The 20,928-nt window shown below is 45.0% G+C and overlaps 1 protein-coding gene across 27 annotated transcripts in view; it reads right to left on the bottom strand.

Moving 5' to 3' along the window:
• Positions 1–3,080: 3,080 nt before the first annotated feature.
• Megf11 (multiple EGF-like-domains 11) overlaps positions 3,081–20,928 on the bottom strand; it is a 325,661-nt gene continuing 307,813 nt past the window's right edge. For 4 of the 27 annotated variants that reach the window (XM_039082447.2, XM_039082446.2, XM_039082449.2 and 1 more), the window contains 9 exons: positions 20,486–20,614; positions 19,999–20,127; positions 18,476–18,712; positions 17,035–17,153; positions 15,104–15,170; positions 14,582–14,683; positions 12,346–12,402; positions 6,393–6,599; positions 3,081–5,777 (listed from right to left, as the gene is read on the bottom strand). In XM_039082447.2, the coding sequence (XP_038938375.1) occupies positions 5,620–5,777; positions 6,393–6,599; positions 12,346–12,402; positions 14,582–14,683; positions 15,104–15,170; positions 17,035–17,153; positions 18,476–18,712; positions 19,999–20,127; positions 20,486–20,614 (1,205 nt within the window). In that variant the 3' untranslated portion in view covers positions 3,081–5,619. Of the gene's footprint in view, positions 6,600–9,920; positions 11,200–12,345; positions 12,403–14,581; positions 14,684–15,103; positions 15,171–17,034; positions 17,154–18,475; positions 18,713–19,998; positions 20,128–20,485; positions 20,615–20,928 lie in introns of those variants that run through there. The other 23 variants (XM_039082458.2, XM_039082453.2, XM_063266415.1 and 20 more) reach the window with 18 other exon arrangements.

Raw genomic sequence — 20,928 nt, 5'->3', positions numbered from 1 at the left:
AAACAAGCGAAATGCTGACCAATGTGTGGGTTAATGTTATTATGTGAATGCACCTGATTAAAAGACATTTCAGGGCTATTGATGTGATCTCATCATTAAACTTATTTTAATTCCTTTTCTTATCATGTCTTAGGCACAGGATTGATTGGTAGTTCACAGATGTGAACATAAAATGTATATATTGGCTGTTAACTACTCTTATCAGTACTAATACCAGTACTAGTGGCCAGCAACATTCCTTTTGTATTTTTGAGTTTGCAGAACCTAACCTTTCCTCAAACCATCGACTCTCAGATCCTCTTACCTCGTCTCACTGAGGAGATATCCTACTTTTAGCATCCATTCCCTCACTGACAAGCTCTAGTCACTCAGACATTTTCATAAATCTCTGAGGAAGTAGTGTGGTTCTTTTTCATTTCTTTAAGGGATTGCTGCCCCCTGTACCAGCCTCTATGCCAAAGCCTTTCATCATTGGGATCCAGAAACGTTAAAGAAACACAGACACAGGCACACACTCAACGTACTCACCTACACTTATGCCTGCACCTGCCTTACATGGGACAGTTTAAGAAGCAACACGATTTCATGTGTAAAAAATGTATTACTTTTTTTATTTATTGGGTGTGGGATGGGGCATGGCACAGTACATGATTGGAGGTGAGAGAACAACCTGAGGGAGTCCGGCTCTCTCCTTCCATCACGTGGAACCCAGGGATCAGGTTATCTGCCATGCAGCAAGCTTCTTTATCACTGAGTCATCATGCTGACCCCGGAAACTGTTTTATAGGCTGACTTTATGTGAACCAGCTCTGGAGGAAGTCGGGAGGGTCCTCAGTTAACTCGTTTTATTTCTTTTTTTTTATTTTTTTATTTTTTTTTTATTAACTTGAGTATTTCTTATATACATTTCAAGTGTTATTCCCTTTCCCGGTTTCCGGGCAAACATCCCCCTCCCTATTTCTTTTTTTAAACATAAATAACAGTATTATGTAAGATCTCTTTCCTATCCTTCCTCTTAACCCAGGGCTGCAGGGTAGACGGTTTGGTAGGTAGACGGTTGTTCAGGTGGCTGGTGCTAGGATGAGGAGGGAATCTGGCAACTGAAGCCGAGAGCAGAGCTGTGTGGGGTTAGTTTGGACCGCCGCTCAGTGCTCTGTAAGTCAAGGAGGAAGCTGCATAGTCAGCACTCTAGGGCCTCCCTTCATCTCTGCCCTTTTGTAATCACATTGTAAGATCCACAGGGAGGAGATAGACTTTGTTTCTGTTTATATTCTGACAATTAACTATTCTGTATTAAAATGACACAGAATTGTAGTTATATAATTCTATAAATATAGACATAAAACTTTACAAAGCACAAATAACATAACGAACTCCCATGTAGCCATCTATTAATCCATCCTTCCTTAGAGAGGTTTCCCATCTCCCATTGTTGCACTGATCAGATGAACTCTTGTGTGTTCCTCTCAGTAGGAGAATGACTAATGGATTGTCTGGATGCTAAGGGCACCACCTGCAGCCATTGGTTCTTGACTAAGTTTGTGATACTAGTGATAGAGACTCACAGAGTATTACTTTACCCTTTGTTCAGTAAATGTGTCAACCTCCAGCCCTGGAGAATTACCTGTTAATTGTCCCTCCTGAATGACATTTAACTTCTGAGTAGCAAAAATATATTATTCTTGGTTAAACATTATATTAAATTGAAATAACTTTGTGTGTGTGTGTGTGTGTGTGTGTGTGTGTGTGTGTGTGTGTGTCTCGTGTGGTGGACAGGTGGTGGTGGTGGTGGTGATTGAACTTGGGGTTCCACACACTTTCAGTGTTCTGCTGCAGAACTAGCATTTCTGACCATTTGTTTTAATTTGATACAGGTTTTCACTAACTTGCCTAGACTAGCTTTGAATTCCAAACCCTTGAATTTCCAGCCCCTTGAAGGGCTAGGATTGTGGAAGTGTTAACCCATAACAAGTTGAAATATTTTGAGTTGACCTAGTGTGAGGATAATATATATACACCTTTGAAAGTCTGAAGAACAAATTAAACTTAATGAATTCCTTTCAGAAGTTATTTTTTATTTTTATTTATGTATTTGTTTGTTGAGAGAGAGAGAGAGAGAGAGAGAGAGAGAGAGAGAGAGAGAGAGTGAGAGTGTGTGTGTGTGTAAATCAGAGGACAGCCTGTACCTTATCCCTTAAGGGTCCTGGGTGTTGAGCCATCGTCATTGTGCCAGCCCAGTAAACTACTTTTGGCATCTATATTCTAAGTTTTTGTGATGCTGGGAACTGAAGCCTTCATGCTAGGCAAATGTTATGTCACTGACTGAGCTTTGTGTGTATTTTCTTAAACAAAACAAACCTGCCTTTTATGTTTTTTGAAATAAAATCTCCTAGCCTAGGCTACTCTTGATCTCATTATGTAGCCCAAGCTGCTTCAACTTGAAACTCTCCTGCCTTAGCCTCCTGAATAATGGGATTGCAAGAGTCTGTGGCACATGCCTGGCCTTCACTGTTTGTTTGTTTGCTTGTTTTGAGACAGGGTCTCACATTGTAGCCCTGGCTGGCCTGGAACTCTTGGCAGTCCTCCTGCTCCAGCCTCCCAAGTGCTGGGATTATAGTTGTGATCATGATGACTATCCTACAACCCCCCCCCCCTTATATTTTAAACCCAGCGGTGTCTCAAGATTTGGTTTAAAATGTCCTAAATGATGCATATGCTAAAATCTATTAGTTAAAAGCTATTCATGGGATTTTATATAAATTGCATAGTTTTTACACTTGCACTTTGTGCCACTGGAGCATAACATAAGCTGTAGTAGTTGCCTTTGAGTACACATCCTTGGAAAAACAAACCTAATACTGGTGTGAATGGGATTTTAAAATACAGAACATGAGTTAAGGAGATTCTGTTTGTTACTTTGAAAATAACATTTTGCTTCATTTTTCAAACATCTATTGTGGTAATTTTCATTCTTCCAGCTGTTTAAAGTCACCATACCAATGTAGGTTAGTACTGTCTTAAACATAAAATGTTAAACATTAATGTTTCAGTGCAACACAACAATAGACATTCTTGTAACATTAGTTTGAGAATCCATTTTATTTTGTATAAGGTACATCCTCTGCACAGTGAACAAATATATTACAAATCTGTGGTTTAAAAAAGTATTGCCATTTCATAGTCTCTCACACTATTGTACAGTAACTGTGTTTTCTTTGTCTGATTTGTATACATATTAATTTACTGGAGTGAAAATTTCATTTTGAAAAATAAGTGAGCAGATCTTTCCAAATCGTCTATAGAATGCACAGCACACGTGTTGAGGCTGACCGCAAATCTGTTTGTGAATGTTAGAAGTTCCTAACAGTTGCTCTGCATGATCGAAATGTCCTAGTGCTAACTCTTAGCTATGTGAAGGCTGCTGCTGTCACCATACTTAATCACGTCTTTGCCGTTCCCCTTCTCCTCTGTATGCCTGACTGAACTATGTACTTGAAATGTAGTGCTACACTTGGAGAGTTGTTAGCGCTCTGCTCCCACTCTCTGTCTCTCTTCTTTCATGTGTGGGTAATAAAGGCGCCCGGAGAGGGCAAGTGACTTAACAAGAGTGGTGCTAACTTCTCTTGACTTGATGCTATAGCCATCTCACCTCTTGCTGGATACTTCGTGCAGAGTGTAGTTGGCAAGAGAGAAGTGAGACTTGGAATTCGCATGGTTGCAGTTTGCCAGGTAGCAGTTACTGTGCGTGCAGGATAAGGGAAGAAGACAAAGCCTGGGATTGAGACACCATTTCTCCTTGCTGCTTGGATTTTGCCATTCTTCTTCATTCTTCCTTTGCAAAGATAATAGAGCACTTGTGGCCCTGAAATACTGAGGTGAGTTTCTTAACTGTATTTCTTTATACATATGTATGAGAAGTATTAACTTAGGTCTACGAGTAATTTCCTAATGTTCTATTTTAATAAGGCTTTTGGGAAAGTTTACTATTGCTGATCATTTGCTTCCATGCACACATGCAGCATTCATGTATGTGTTCCTCTAATGCTAATACTGGCTTAGGCCTTGAGTGAAGTGAGCAAAGAGATTTGCTCATATATTTATTTTCTTTCTTTTGCTGATTATTACACAAACTAAGGTTATCATCCCCACTTCCTGTAGCAGTATCTAGCTTTACAGTCTTCTAGTCCCTCTTCCGTAAACCCTTTTTAAGTAGTTTTTACTGGCTCTAGACTTACTCCTCTTACGAACATGGGATGGCACAAAAGTGGCCATTAACTTGCAGCTTGCCCTTTCTGTTGTTAATTCCTGTGAAGAGGTCCTATAGGACTTGGGGATTAGCCGTTCAGAATTGTCCAAGCCTCAGTTTTCCGGCTGTTACCCGTGCAGTGGAAGTTATGGACTCATCTGAATAGGAGATTGAAAGCACCAACTAGTGGAATACATATTTGCCCATCTCAGGCAGTGGACTTTTACGTCTTTTTGTTTTTGTTTTATATTTACTTCATTTAGTTGCATCGAAAACATAATATATGCTAAGCAACATAAGCTTGCCTTGCCCACATTTGTGTAATTTCTTCTACACCTTTAGGTCCCACACTACATTGGCACCATCTATGAAGAACTGCTCATAAACAAGTCAAGGAACTCTAAGTAACTTGAGTGATCCAAATAGTGTTGTTGGGGAAACTTCATTCTTATAAGCCTAAGCTTTTTTTGTTTTTTACGATGCTGGTGATCTCAGTAGGCAAGGCCTCTCCCAACTGAGCTATATTCCCAGCCCTGTGACCACTTTCTTAAAATAGCGTCTTGGTTCTCTGGTGCACACACATTGACTCAGGTGTTGGGTGAATCAAAGCAGCGCAGCCAGGCCAGGACTGCCATTCATCATTCTTGAACTTTGACTTGGCAAAATTTGGTACAGCTGACATAGAAATCATTCTAGAGTAGATGAAACTGCTTTTTTGAAACATTTTACTTCCCCCCTCCCCACCCCCTTCCCCTTTCTGTTTTGCCTGATATCAGTGATAGGGCAAAAGAAAGTGATCCTGTCTTTATTAAAGAATTCGGCTATATTTTGAACTCTTACCGTTGCTATTAGAATTCGATGGGCCATACCTAGATGAACACAGACTTGGCGATTAATATTAGAACAGTTCATGTCCTCATACCAATTCCCTTAGATACTGAAACAGATGCTGAGGATAACAGCAATCAACAGCACATATACATTTCAGGTCCTCTAAAGTGCCCCTCCCGTCCCCAGTGTCCTTTTCCTCCTAGGAAGGTTTGCAGAACCTAAGCTACATGCTCTTAAGTGTTGTTTCAGAATATTAAATACATATCTTTTAGCTGATGTTGATGAACAGTGGCATCTTAAATGTTCTAAAAATCATATCCAGGGCATTTAGGGCTGAAGGTTGATAGGATTTGCCTTTGTGCACAACAGACTTTCTTGAACAGTTACCCCAACCCCATTTGGAAGTGCTTCTTTCAATCCAGTGAAGGAACTAATAACACACAGCTCAAGGCAATCTGTACTGATATTTCAAGTCTTGGATTGTCTTCTTTCAGAGTCAGAAAATAGTCAGCAGAGCACACTAAGAGAGAAGCGTATCCCTCTTACTGCTTGTCCTGGGAGGGCCCATGGGCATGGCTCTGTCTTACTGGGAGGAGGTCATAGTGACCAGGAATATGGCTGTTCCTAGGTAGGTCGTATGGATTCTGGATATAGCTGGAGTTATGACCTCGGCCTTCTTGGACCACACTGACTGTGGGCTCTAGGGAATATAGTGAAAAATGAGTTCAGAGAATAGATTAGCTTGTTGTCTTGGTGGGAGGGAAGAAGGTTCTATTCAACTTGTTGGGGAAAAGAACTGTGGGTATACGTATACTTCTGAGAAATACGGGATTAGAATGAAGGCTTGCTCAAGAGATGGAAAAACCTAAGACAGTGTACTGTCAGAATCCCAGTCTCTGCTCAACAAGAGATTCAAGACGTCCTAGAGGTGTGGGTCTTATGACTGCATCTAGGATCATAATTGAAACTGGGGGAGGTGTAAGAAGTGATTTAGAAACTTGTAAACAGCTGTTCTGATTGTTTTCTTTTTCAACCTTGGATTTGTATTAACAATAGTTGAAGTGTTGTATACTGGTTCTCCACCCTCACTGTTTCTACTGCTTATCAGTTGTGATTTGTAAGCAGGGTGGCACAAGATTTTGGTTTCCTGCATTAGAGGGAAGGGCAGTCCTGGGACAGAGTTTCTCCTCAGGTTCCTTCAAATGCAACGGAACAGAGGGTGTTTTATGGAGATAGAGTGAGTGGAGGAGGGCTTGTTTTCACTTGAGATGCTGCACTGTTGCCCTGATTTTGCTAAGTTATGTGAGACACCTACCAACTTCATATATATTTTTATTAGATGTTGACAAGGATGGCACATCTGTGTACGGAGACCCCATGTGCACAGGTGACTTCATTTCTACATAACTGCTTTCTGGAAGCTTGCAGGTGAGGATGGGTGGATCCTTAATTGTGGCATAAGGGTTTTCACTGCTGTTCAAGGAGCAAGTACTAGAACTGCACACAGATTCTTTCATGTAATCTGCAAAGCAAGAGAGATTTCTTAGGACAAGCATGAACATAGGATTCATTTAAATACCAGAAACAGACATCAGTCAACTTTGTGTGCTTTCAGGATCCTGGGGCTGGAAAAGACCATGATACTAAAAGATTAAGTCTTATTAACTGTCTTATGGTATGCTTTATCAGGCATTCTTTTCTCACAAAAACATGTTTTTGGAGAACAAAAAAATGGCTGGTTATGGTCATTAGATAGTAGCACAAGATATTTACAGTGTATTTTTACAGGTTATCACTTAGTTTATACAAATGCTCTCTGCCCAGACAGATACAGTAACTTTGCTAGGGTGATAAACTGGTTAATAGCACTGCAGAGCCAAGACTTAAATCTATGCTCTGGGACTTCTTTGCCCCATATTTTCTGTGATATAATTCTTTGGAGTTGTATGACTAAAAGTGTTGATTCAGAAGCAGCAGCATATCTGTCTTTTAGTGTGAATGTCAACAGTTTAGCAGCCTTAAGCAAATAGCAACATCCCTGTCTTCCAGGAGCTCATGCTTTAGTGCGCTGACTGAAGTGTGTAACAGCTATAAAAAGCCCCCAGTCTCAAGTTGGCCTTTGAAATGTAGCTTTGTCTCAGCCCAAAGTATGGTGTAGGCTTGTCTCACCCAGTCTTGGGAATGTTTGAGTCATGCTTGTCTGTCATTAGAGCTCAGTTGCTCAAGGGTGCAGAGTGATGTCAACATGAGATGAAGTGACAGAAGCTCTACTGGGGAAAGAGGTTCCTTAGTGACTTGGAGTCACAGAGAAGGGACTCCCTCTTCAATTGCTGCTCTCCTTCCCTTTGAGGGTGAGGATCTGTCTACGAATTCTAGGACTTGCCTGGAAAAAACAATAAATAAGTCTGACAGTTGTGACCCTTAGCTGTGGGGCACTGACAGGCAAGGTGTCTGGAAATAACCCTGAACGGCTGGAGCTTGACGGTCAGGTGTGACCTAAGAGGCCTCTCACCTCTAAATGTCTGTGAAAGTCAGTTGGTGAAATTCTTAAGGAATCTTCTAGACAACCACCACAGCTTACACTTCAGGCTGCTGTTATCTAAGCTCCCTGCCCCACCTTATGATTTTACTGAAAATGTTAGAGTGAAAGCCATGTGACTCAAGGGGAACTGGCTATGCAATTGGCTGAAATAACTGCGACGTGTGCCACCCTGAGTGTCTGTTCTTCAGCAGGTCCAGTAAGGAGCATTTATTCTGAAAGCAGGTAGCTCTTATTCTAACTGGCAGCAGCTCCTTGGTTTTGTGTAGAAGTGCATTCAACTGTTTGCTTCAGGTTCAGAAGGCTGTGACACAGGTAGAGCAGTAACTTTTCCCCTTCCTCCCACCTCAGTGCTTATTAAGACTTAGAGTGGGGAAGTAAACTCCTCAGGGTCCCACTGCCTCTCAGTTCAGCTAACACGTTGAAAGAGAGATTGGCTTCAGTCTGGTTGGTATAAGGCTGACCTTTGTAGCACCTGACTCAGGAAAAAAAAATCATCCTTGCTAGATAACAAGCAGTCTCTGCCAGTTCTAGCTAGGACTGGAAGGTAATAAGTAGGTTCTATTTCTGCTGGTAGAAAAAGGTGTCCTGGGTCCTGCATTGTGACTTGCTTCAAGCCATCTAAGTTTGCCTCTCAGTACTTCCTTAGTCAGGGGAGTGATGTAAGCTTGAGAACCTCCCAGTCAGGCCCAGTGTGGTTAATCTAAACTCATCCGGCAATGAGAGGCTCGGGGCTTCTTATTTGAAAGCTGTTCATTATCTATCACCACTGTCCTGATCGTATACTATGTGGAATTGAGGGATAGCTTGTTTTGTGTAGCACTGGAATGAGTAACTTCATTCCAGTTAGGTTATTTGAAACATAGGCGCTCAGCGTGATTTGGGAGGCAAAGGCTAGTAAATATCTTAGTTTAAGGCCAGCTGGGTTCGCAGCCAGGCTAACTAGGGCTTTTATTTATGGTTAGACCTTGTCTCAAACCAAACAGAAAGAAACTTAGTACCTTTGAAGGGGGTTGGAGGCTGAGCAGGATGGGACTGCTATTGCTATTACTGTTTAGAAATGAGGAAACCAGAGTTCAGTTTATTAGTCTAATTCTTAGTGCTTGGGACTCAACCACTATCTTATCTGACAATCAAGATTTTCCCCGTCAGGAGATCTAGTTACCCATGTAGCTCTTTACAGCTGCTTCAGTTTATCCTTTTTTAGCAATACCAAGGCCTGCTGAGAGGAAAGGCTAAGCTTTGAATTTAATGACTGAATAGTGGGAAAGCCTTAGAACCTCACCCAGCTGTAGTTTCACTGGAAAGTGAAACCAGTGGGATCTCAATATTTGAATAACTTTTGAATGTTAGCTTTTATCCATTTTGGTCTATTCCTTTTTCCTGAGCTAAGCTGGGGGGAGGGTACTAGGCTCAGGGACAAGGGTCTTCCCAAAGTTTGCAGGCCAAGACATAAAAACCCATCGAGAGTGGTGGTTGTGAAGGGTGCTGAATTATCCCATCTTTCCTGAGAACTGGAGGAGATGGGGCAAGACAAGCTGGAAAAGTCAGCTTGAGGAAGCCAAGCGTTTCTCTTGTTGAGTCATCCACTTGCCTGCTATGAGGGCAGAGTGTGGGGAAAATAACCAGCTGGGCTAGAGTATTTCCTTGTCCTTTCCTTTCATAGCCACGCCCACTCCAGTGCCTTCCTGTCAGGGCACTGTGCAAAGAAAGGGGAAGCCTGCAGTCCTCCAAGTGCCCCTGCATTTACTCTCCTTGTTACCTCCTCTGAACCATCTGTAGTCATGCATATTATCAGTCAGAATGGGTTTCTGAAAGGAACATGTTCATTGTTTTGAGGAAGCACAAGTCTAGAGAGGAAATGACTTCCCAAAGTTGCTCTCTGAATGTCCTAAACCTACTAAGACTTGATATCAATTTAAGCCCAAGTTAATTCAAATGTCTGCGGGAACCCAGGCATTAAGTATCTGTTGCCCACCTCTGAACTACTGCTGTCAATAGGAGGCCTGCTGCTTCTGTTCTTGGAGTTAAGTTCACATTCTTCACTTCAGTGAGAAATGGACTATGAGGAGGGATGGGACAGAGGATCGGAAGTCCAGAGAATACTGTCCAGCCACAAAAGGAGTTTTCAGGATGTTACTGGTTTCTAAATGTCTGAGAAACCAAAATTACTTGGAGAGGCATGGAACTTAGGTGGCAAGGGACACAGGTTGGGACATGACAGTACAGCTCAAGGATTCCCAGACAGAAGGTGAAGTCAATTTTTTTCTGTCACACTTTGAAAGCATGACAGACAAGGAATTGGACACGAGACAGTTTATTGTACAGTCATATTGCTGAAGCAGAAATGGAGGACAGGTGCTTAGCTGTGTCAGCAGTCTCCTTCAACCTCCCAGGGTGACAGAGTTCCCATTACAGAAAAAAAAAAGTGGATGCCACCTGAATTAGGGCTTTTAAAATGTCAGAGTTGTAAGGGGCCTTAGAGGTGGTGCTGTTACAACTGTGCTTTTTAAAGAGGAAGAAGCCAAGACCCACAGATACTGCTGTGTCTAGTGAGCACCATACAGTTGGACTAGAACCCAATCTCATTCTCTGCCCACCGCACCCCCAAGTTTGGAAAACATCCAGACTCTTTAATTAGTCCTGCTGGTTTGGCCTTGCCCTTGTTGCTTTAGGAGACAGTTTAAATTGGTGACATGAAGTAGCTGAACTAGATGTTTGGGGATTTAGCCCCCAGGTAGGATTGTTCCGTGTGTTTTATAAGCTTTTCTGTAAAGTTCTACACTAATATTTCACTTGCCTCTCTTTGAACTCTTACTGTATCATGTTGGCTCCCAACACTTGATGGTTCATTTGCCTACACAGTTCTCTCTAATTTGAAAGCTGATGAGAGGCAGTGACGAATCTGGCTGCTTGCCTCTTAGAGCCTCCCATGCACTTAGATGATCCCATAAGACAGGAATGCAATGATGAAGGCAGAGCCTGGCTTTCATTGGCTTTATTTTACATTTATGGTTTAGAGTTTAAAAGTAGTTACCTGAAACACCATGCACAGGATGACAGGGTGTATAGGTGAGGTGTGCTTATATGCTAATCTCAGGGCCTGTCTGAGCTATTCTCCATTGAGTCATACTTCTTCACAAAGCCTCAAAGGCCCTGGAAGAGCTTTCTAGTCCCCATTCCATACTGAGAAAGAAACTGAGACTTTGGGTCACAGTGACTAAGTGGTATAATTGCTCTTCTGTTGGCAACCTCACATACCGAAATGGTGTTTGCCTCCATTTGGATGGTTTAAGGCAGAACCCTCAGAAACTTGTCATAATAAAGCCCCCAGGTGATTACTGCCTGTGGCTGGCTTGGAGTTTGGGAATGGCCTCCCTCATCAGACAGGTTTCCTGGGTTTTGCACATCCTAAACCAAGCTGATGGTCACTCAACCTGGATGTTCTCTTGCTTGTAGAACACAATGCCACCTGGGTCCTGCTCATCCCACTTCTGATAGCCATTTCCCCATGAGTTGTGCACAAGTTGTTCTCCTTGGTTAGGAGATGGCCATGCTAGGTCTGAAAGATCAGAACAGAAACCTGGGAAAGTTTAGACAAATGATAGTTGGGTTATAAAATGCATAAAGATACCGTGAGGTACTCCTTGCAATTGCAGAGTACAGGGTCCCTCTATCTACTGCTGCAGAATCTGCTGTAGGTGTAAAGCTCTGTAGTTTGAACACACTTGCCAGGTGATTCCTGTGTAGTGCTATATTTAGAATATCAGTTGGGATCTTTGCTGACTTTTATTACTGCTCTTTCAATTTGACTGAGACTTTGAGACATTTCCCAGAGACATCACATTGGTACCAATTTTATAATATACAAAAGCACTCCCATCCAACTTTATTGGACACCCAAGATAACCTTGTTAGATAATAAGACAGGCATGAGTCAACAGGCATAATTATCCCAACCTTGCAGATGAAGAAACAGCCTTAGGAAGCACAGGGTTAATAAGTGACAGAGTTCCAAAGCTCTCTGCCTAGCTCACATGTCCCAGCATTTAAACCTAGGACCTTATCCAGGGACTGGACTTGATCTTTGTTTTGTTTTTTTTTTTGTTTTTGTTTTTGTTTTTTTTGGCTTCACCTGTAGACTTCCTAGAGGGATGGTCCACCTTGTAAGTAGTTCCTGTGGTGTAGACATCTGTCTTGGCTTCCCTGCTCTTGGGCGTAGAGATCTCTTGAGGGTGAAGGCCATACAATGTTAACACTGGGTATCGTTTGCACTCCTTGTGCCCCAGGAAGGCAGCAGGTGCAGGGTGGTGTTCCTTGCCATTACAATGACAGAAGGCCTCTGGGGCAGGTAGATTGATTTTATTTCAGATTTATAATCAATTTGACTCATACTAATTGGTTGGATAATGATGATCTACATTTCTGAAGACATTTAGTTGACAGCTATAACAAACCCACAAGCGTTTGCTAAGCAGGTGCAACTGCAGTGGAAAGATGAATTCAATATTATTAAGAGTGTTCCTCCTAGGCAGAGCTGCCCAGCGGCTCTGGGTCCGGTGATTTTTTTTTTTTAAGCTTTTTCGTTTTTTTTGTTTTTGTTTTTGTTTTTGTTTTTTTAAAGGGGTTTGGGGTTTGCAGTTTCTCTCAGGCAGAATTCTTTGCCATCTCAGATCTATAATCCCTTGCTAAGCCCTGTGTAACAGGACATCAGGATTAGATACTCTACCTTTGAAGCCTTTGTCCATAATGTATGTGTTCTGACGTCTGTCCATTCCACAAGTGCCTGCATAAAAACAGAAGGAAAGAAATACAGGGTGAGGTTCCCTAGACAACTGGTGTCTTCCTCCTCCCTGTGCAGTTCTCTTCTTTACCAAGCAAATAGTTGTTTGCTCCTAGCAACTATTCTAGATTCAATCTATTCTAAATAATTCTGAACACAGAGGGAATCTTAAAAGGATCATCACATTAATGAGCTCCAGCACCTTCTTTTCTTTGGCTTTCCTCTTAACCTGCCCCTCGCGGGATGCCATCTGTGATCTTTGCAGGTGAAGTGCCAGGCTCTGGAGACACAGGGTAAGAAATGAAACCAGACCAGTGCTTAGCTGGAGGGAAAGATGCAGACAATTCTGATTCTTTCTCTTGCTTTGGAGATAAGGTTTCTCACCTGTGAGCTCTGATCCTGCCTTTCCTGGATCTGGGGTGCTGGTGAGAAGTAACAAGTAGGTGGGGCACTTGATGAGTATCTTTCCAGGAAGATTGTCATTCCTGGCCACAGCTGGTTTGCTCAGTTACTCATTTTGAAGTGGGTGGAGAAGGAGGGCTTTGTTCTACAAGTGTTTTTCAGCCCTAAGGAATTATTTCTTCATTTTGCTGTTAGTTAGCTGTTTCCTGGGTTCCCAGAATGCACGGTCCTCAGCCCTAGCCAGGAGCAGGACATGAGCTTGGGTTGATTGCGACAAGTGCTCCCAGGGATGGGAGCACGTCCGGCCTTTCCATGTTGGGACAGTAATGTTTAACTTAACCCCTTCACTCCGTTGTGTTTTTCCAAAGGTGTGTGTGTGTTGTCTATTTACACATGAGTACAAGCTCTGGAGTTTCAGGTGATTATGAACTGTCTAATATGGTTACTGGGAACCAAGAAGCAGTATGGATTCTTAACTAGATATAGCCTGGTCTTTAACTGAAGACAGTCCCAAAATATATTGACTCCATCTAACTTGCCCACATTTTTTACACCGAAGACAAACCCACTGATACTTGGGTCCTCCCTCCACATAGCGTTCCCATGTTGAAATTGCAGGAGTTTATATCTATCTTGGCTACATGCCTTCCTGAGAGATAAAACAAAACTGAGCCATTCTAAAAGGCCTGTAGGAAGCTATACTGTTCAAAAACATACAGCAAGCCATGCTGGCCTGGATTTATCATGTATTAGTAGTCATTGAAGAAAGGAAGGTACCTATAATGTTAGCCGCCGCCACCCCTTCCTTTATAGAACAAGAAACAGAGGTTTTCTCTCCTAGTGGCCACAGCTAGCTGGCTGTGAGCCAACAAATAACAGTGTGATGCTCTGGCTACAGTGGTTGAAGGTCTATGGGACAACGAGAACTGGGTCTGAGCCCAGATGATGCCTCATGCTCCTGTTTAGACCCAAGGTGGAGTAAAGGTAGGGATCATACAAGTCCAAGGGGTATTGAATGCTTAGCCATAGTTGAGGAACACAGTCATCAGGGTCCTTGCAGCCATGCCTACTCAACAAGATAAATTCTGAACCTTCATACTTTCTGGACCAGAGACCTGTGAAGTTGACTCAGTTTCACTGGAGCAAGAGTACCTAGAGCCTAAACTCAAACCCAGAGCTGTCTAGCATACTGAGGCCCTTCCCAGAGTACCTGCTCTAGAGGAGCTACTAGTAGAAAGGCCACATTCTCTGTCCATTCATTATATTTCTTTGACACTCATTCCTGTTACTGATGCATGTTTTCCCTTTTGGGACTTAGTTGTCACATGTCTTTTGACAGCTCTCTCAGTACTAGGTTCAAGCTCGGTATTTGAGTCCAGAGGTATTGAGTGGTAGATGTTGCCTGTCCTCTCCTGGTCTCTGCTTGGCACTCCTACCTCATTTTCTAAGGTGGTAAGTTTGGGCCACTGTTAGGTCTGGGGCCCTTCTGGAAATCATTGAGCTTTTTTGTCCAGAGAGCCAACCTTCTGTTAACTACACCATGTGTGGGTTGCATATTGCAGAATAAAGGGAATATAGATAGGCTGTGTCCCCTCCACAAGCAACCCCAATTTGTCTACCTCAGCTAGCATGGTGGGGTGAAAAGGGTAATGGGAAAGATTGGGATACACTTCCACCTTTGGGTAGGGCATAGGGCTGTAGACTGGTCATGGGAAGGCTCCATAAGGACAGGGATGGGGTGTAGAGCTCTGGGGGTGGAAGGAAGGGCTGGGGGTCTGACCTGGTGAGTGTGGCTCAGCATGGCGGCTGAGGTGTCTAAGTTCAATGTAGAAGTCCTCGGGCGGGTACCTGGCCTCCAGGGCACTGATCTGGAAATGGGAGTCTAGTGAGAGGAATGACAGGGAGGAGCCATTATTCCCAAGGCTTGAATGGCAGGAGAAGGGGGTGGGAAGCAAAGGATGGGGCGAGGGGCAGGCCAGAAGGAATCAAGGTCTTCATGTAACATCCATGGGGCTAGGGCCTCTGTCTTTTCCTCCTCCCTTCCCATTCCATCCACCCTCTACTAGGGCAGGAGGAAGAAGCCCTTGGAAAGTGCCAGGTAGAGGATCCTTCTCCATGGTGGCAAATACACTTTCTGCTTCCACCTGGGACTCTCTATATCCCATTCCTAAACTGGGCCATAACCACAGGGAAAGGAAGCCATGCTCAGGACTCAACTCATTAAATTTGCGATGGGGCAGCTCCCCTCAGTACAGAGATCAGGGTGGGGCTGGTGGGGAAGATGACTCAAACCACTACTGACCTAACACGTTCACATAGCTGTAGGGGGTCCAGCCTGCTGTGTCTCTGTCAAGGGACTTGTTACTGAGCTGTTTGGAGAGGAGACCCAGTTAATAACTCATGCCTCAGCTGCCCTTCCCCAAGGTGGTGCTCGGCCCAGCCTCAGTGAACCCATCCCTGAGATGCTCCTGAGCTCCTAGGCCCTGGATGACCAGATGCTATGTTCTATGACAAGCTATCATGCTGTAGTTGAGGTCAGTGAGAACAGAATGTGCCCAAACCAAGTACTCAGGTGCCTGTGGGCATACATGGGTAGAAATAGGCATGTGGGGCTATGCTGTAGAAAAGGAGGCTCTTGTCAGTTACCCATGTATAACAGGGCATCTCCAGCACAGAGGTACGGCTGCCTGCAGTGTTTGCACCCAGGGCCATATATGAGAGACTTTCATGTGACCAAGAGAAAGTTCCAGTCATGAGACTAATGATGCAACACCCTCCCTGTATTCTCTCTTTGCTGCCCATCATGTGAGGCAAGGACGCTATTTCAGACTTGGACCACACTCAGATACACAGGAGCCAGAGGCAAAGCTATCTCTAGAACTCAGATCTTAGCTGCCTGTCCCCTCAATGGCATCATGTCTACCTTTGGTACAAATGATCTACCTGCCAAGAGGGGTTCTTGTCTACATAGGGCCAGCCTCAGCCCCTGTGAGGTGAGCCAAACCAGAGGGTCACCAATTGGTCTCCTTTGCAGAACTTCAGTCCTCTACTGAAAGAATGGCTGACTCTTAGAGGAATAATGACATGGCCTAGAACCTCATCCCTGGCTGGTGCCTCTAGCCAGTTACAGCTTTGATAACACAGCTGTAGTTAACCAAAGGCTGCTTGTTGGGCAATTACATGTCCTAGTCTCAGCTTCTTAAGCTTAAAGCCATACTGAGCTTGGGAACGAGAGTCTTGAGTAGAAGATGGCAGGCAGAGTGGCCAAAGCTACTGGGCTTCTAGGTACCCTGCATGCAACCTGCTTGTTTCATAGAAAAGCAGCCCTAGGGCTGTGGGCTGATGGTCAGTCTTTAGGGAACAAATGGAGAGGATCCTCAGAGCTGCAAGGAAGAGGGCTAAAATATGAAAGCTATGCTCCTGGGCCAGGATAGATGGTACAGGAAGCCAGGGATCCTGGGATTGTCACTTCCTAAATAGTCCTACCATTCTGAGTATGTGTGTGTGGCATACATTTAGGTGGGTGTTAGGAAGTGTGTACAACAAGAACTCCTCACAAACCTTATCTTTGGGCTGTTGATGTCTGTCTTTCACTCTGCCTCTTACTGGTCCATCAAGGGATGCACCATATGCTCTCTGCACACATATGTGCTGAGACATCTCTCTCTAAGGTCTGTAATATTTGTGACCTGTTCTATGACCCAGTGCTGTGCTTGGAGCTGTCAGGGACACTGGTCCACCTCCCACCCCCTTTCAGCAAGAACACTACAGTGTTTGGGTTCACATTGAATGTGTGTATTGATGAAGTCTATGCCCACGTTTAAGAGGCATCAAGTGGTTGATTGAATGATGAGTTACTTCAGTTTATTGCTTTAATACATTGCAGTAATCTTGGTGAGTGTATGTATTGGCATACGACCAAAGTGACTATGTGGTATACACAGGTGTGGGATAGGATGGCTACATGTGATATTACTATCTTCTGGTAAGTACTAGTAGTTAACTATACCTGAGGTACAGGCATGTTCCAGTGAGTGGACAATGTGGTGTGGTTTCATGGGATAGAGCTTGTCTCCATACTCTTTCCCTGTTAACACGATTCAGAGGGTTCTCATGGCCCATGAGTCCTAGGACTGCTCAGCCTTTATGTGGGGTGCAGTTCCTTCCTGGGCAAAGGGGAGTGCTAAATGGAGAGAATAGTGGGTGAGGACTGGGGAGCCAGGGGGCCAGTACCTTGGTGGGGCTGTTCCTGTCCAGAGTGCTTGCCTGGCTGGTGGCAGGCCCCCCGCACGCCAGTGTGTGGTAGCTGGCATTGGAAAAGCACTGGGCATGGCTGCTACTTTGAGACAAATCTGGGAAGAGAACAAGGAGCCATATTCCATCATATACCTGCCCTTGGTTGAGATACCCCAAAACAAATGCTGAGGTTGTGCAATTTTGAATATCCCCTGCAAAGAGGCAGCTAATCTCCCACATCCTCCAAGCTGTGTGGCATCCACTAGCCACATCCTACAGCATGCTTTGTTCTTACTAATAACCTCCCTCTTGCAGCTCACAGACCAGGCTTGCTCGTATAAGGTGGCATGGCCAGCTGGAAGCTGCCGGTGCTGGCTCTAATGGCTCTATGCCTTCCAGCTGCTATTTTTGGTAGATTGATTTTCTCTTGATTTCCCTTATGGGCAAACCCTAGTAATAAGTACTTAGACAACTCCATTTTTGTTGACCCCAGCTCTTCTGAGGATTCTACAGGACTGGGAAAAGTCCAGCCCTTCCTGCTCTTTGTCATAAACTCCCAAAGTTCTGCGAGCCATGGCCTTCATCAGAGGATGTTGCTTTGATTGGCCTCAGAGTGGCTAGGAGGTCTCTGAATGCAGCATCTATACTGGGGCCAGCTCTTTCTGTCATATTCCTGGCATAGAGCTATCACACAGAAGGCAACACTTAGCAGGAACAACACATGTGGTCTAGGTACTCTGAACCAGCTATGAGCCATTGGAAGAGACCATTCTCATCAGTGCAGACCTAACCAAAACCAGAGCAGTTTGGGAGCTTCTGCCGGTCAGCTAAATCTGAAGCACAAAGCCTTCTTGTCAAGGTGCCAGTGCAGGGGAAAGGAAAGGATCTGGTGCAGTTCCATACACACCTCAATCAGACTACCACAGGATGCCCACCGGCATTTCTAGGCCCACTGGGCTCTGGCACATCTGCCAGAGGGAAGCTTCCTGAACTTGTAGACCTCTCCTATGTGAGGCACCACCTTTGTCACTCTGCTTCTAGGGCACTCCTTGGGGATGGCTGGAGACCCTCCCAGGGAAAGCAAAAGTGGATAGGGCACAGCTTACCAGGTGCCCTGGCTTCACACCGGGGAACCATTCTCTGGGTTGTTCAGACCTACTTACTATGCATGTTCCTGCAGGCATCCTGAGGAGGATGGGGAAGTAGGGAGTAGCACCCAGACCTAGCTGCTAGGAGCTTGGGCTCCAGAAAGCAACACCTGTTGGAATGTCACAGATTTTCCCCACCCCATTGTCTCTGAGGTAACCATCCCCAGGCGCAGCCACCCATCTGCAGATATAACCACCCATGTTGAGCCAGAATGTGGATGTTCCTGAGAAGACCACATACTTCCTGCCACGTTGTATGGGTGAGAAAAGATGCTGGGGCATAGCCTGACCTGAGAGAGAGTAGTCTGTGCTGGTCATCCTCATGGCTGGGGTGTAGGAGACTCGAGGAGCCAGGTCACGGCCTTTCTCTTTCTGCCGCCTCCGTCGCCAGGCAAACAGGCCCAGCAACACCACAACCAGGAACAACAGGAGGATGATGCCTGTGACAGCACCCACCGAGTGCCGCTCTGCTCCCAGAGCTGGACTGATCTTGGTGTATGGATTCAGCTCATCCATCATGAGGGCAGCTGTGGGCAGAGGGAGGCCTGAGCCAGAGGTGGGCCTGACCCCAATATTTCCATCCTGCCTTTGCCCCTTCAGCCCTGCCTAATCCCAACCCTCACAGTGCCTCCGTTTCTTCTAATGCCAGAAAGTGATTGAGTCTCAGGGTTACAAAAAGAAAATGTGATTTAGGTGTGAAGCAAAAATAAAAGCTTACTGAATATTTTACTCAGGTCCACACATGAGTTCAAGTTACCTGCTTTACCATGGCAGGCCCACAAAAAGGGAACTAATTATTTTTACCATTTCTACTTGGTTGGAAAGTAAATAAATAAACTGAGTCACCAAGGTTAGGGAACTTGTCTAAGTTCACCCAGCCAGTAATTCAGTCAGGAAAAACTGGTTTCAGCTACTCTTCCTGCTCTACCAGCCATGTGGCTTTAGAAGGTTTATGGGGACAGCAACTCCAGCTTCCTTGGGGAGTCATGAACACCAAATGACAGACTGGCCTTGACAGCTGGAAGCTCTGTGACTATTACTGCCCTAAGACACCTCTTGATTATACATGTGTGGCTAGGTCCCTCTGTGACTGCCCTGGCGAAGGTCTGTTCCCTAGCTGTGCAGCATCTAGACCTCCCCTTGGTTCTCTGCTCCTGGCTGAAGAAAGCAGGTTGTCACTACTAGAAAGGCAAATGTTGCATTTGCCTCAGCTGCATGGCTTCACATTGCAGAGTCATGTGTCTGATGTGGGTAATTGAGAGCCTATTTTCTGTTCCCATCTTCTAGAACTAACAATAGCCTCCCATGTCTACAAAACAAAGGGATTTCCCATGCACGAAGCCATCATTTACAGAGTGCTCACATGTGCCAGGCACTGTGCTGAGACCCTTCTTGAGTTGACTGGATTTGATCCCTCTCAGCTGTACCATGCAATGTCGCCTAGGCATAGAACTAGAGTCAAGTTGAACCCTTTGGACAAAGGTTAACATTTACTTAATTGAATGTGGAGTAAAAGACCCAGCAAAGAAAATGACACGCCCAGAGACACCTATCGGGATGTGGCAGAAGTCAAACTAAGCAGGTGTTTCCAACTTAGCCTGATGTCCTTTCCCAGAACTAGCTTGTGGCTCATTCTTGCCTCGCTCCTGGGGGAACTACCAGAGGATATGCACAGAGAAGCTGTGAAGAGAGGCTTCCAACTATGAATAAAAGGTAGTGTCATAAAACTCAACTGGTGTGGTTAGAACTCTCCAAAGCCACCAGTAGTTGGGCCCTTTCCACCCCTGTCCAGGCACTCTGCCACCTGTGTTACCTTGGTCACACCTGATTCCTTTGAATCCCGGGCTGCAGTAACAGGTACCAGTGACATGGTCACAAGTGGCATTGTTCATGCACTCACATAGCTGCTGACACCCGTATCCAAAGGTTCCAGGGGCACATCCTATATGGCATGCAGAGTGCAAGTAGACGGTGAGACACAGCCACACTCCACCCGTTCCCCCATTGTGCAATCCAGTTAGCTGGGGATGGGTAGAGTCAGAACACACCTCTCCCTCCTGAACTCATTTAAAGAGCTGGAAAATCCTGCTTTCATCTGGCCCCTCCTTGCTCTGCCCACCACACCCCAGCCCTATCTAAAGTGGAGAGAGAGCCCCACAGCATGAGTGTATAGGGTTAGCTTTCAGTCTTCCCCAGAAATCATCCTCAAAGTCTGGAGTTCAGGAGCCCGGTGCCCTGGATGGGTGTTGGGTATGCAGAGGATGGGGTTGATACAACTTTCCCAGGTTAGTGCAGCTTACTCTGTTCACAGTGGCGCCCAGAGAAGCCTGTTCGACAGGTGCATTTCCCAGTGATGTGGTCACAGCTGGCTCCATTCTGACACTGGCATATGTGCCCACAATCCTTCCCAAAAAATGCTGCAGGGCAACCTGCAACAAGACCACAGGTCACAGTTGGTGTGGGCTCAGGGAAACTGAAGAAATGTTGCCGGGACCAGGCTGATCTGCTGCTTCCTGCCCAGCATGGGATAAAGGCCTGTGAGGCCCACAGAGACATCTGTACCCACTGAAACTTGGGCTAAAGGGGAGGAGGGTAGGGACAAGGTGATCCATGCAACTAGGGCCTCAGCCGCAGAGGACAAGCTTGGGTCTCTTTGCTGTGCAGCCCTGGGATTTCTTCCCCATGGTCCAAGGGTCTGATCTTGATTGCTGGGATGCCCTATAGCCGTAACCTTTCAGGACTT

Source organism: Rattus norvegicus, chromosome 8 (assembly GCF_036323735.1).
Source record: "Rattus norvegicus strain BN/NHsdMcwi chromosome 8, GRCr8, whole genome shotgun sequence".
Classification (NCBI taxonomy): Eukaryota; Metazoa; Chordata; class Mammalia; order Rodentia; family Muridae; genus Rattus; species Rattus norvegicus.
Note: the sequence above shows the minus strand (reverse complement) of the source record. Positions and strands in the feature narration are given on the sequence as shown.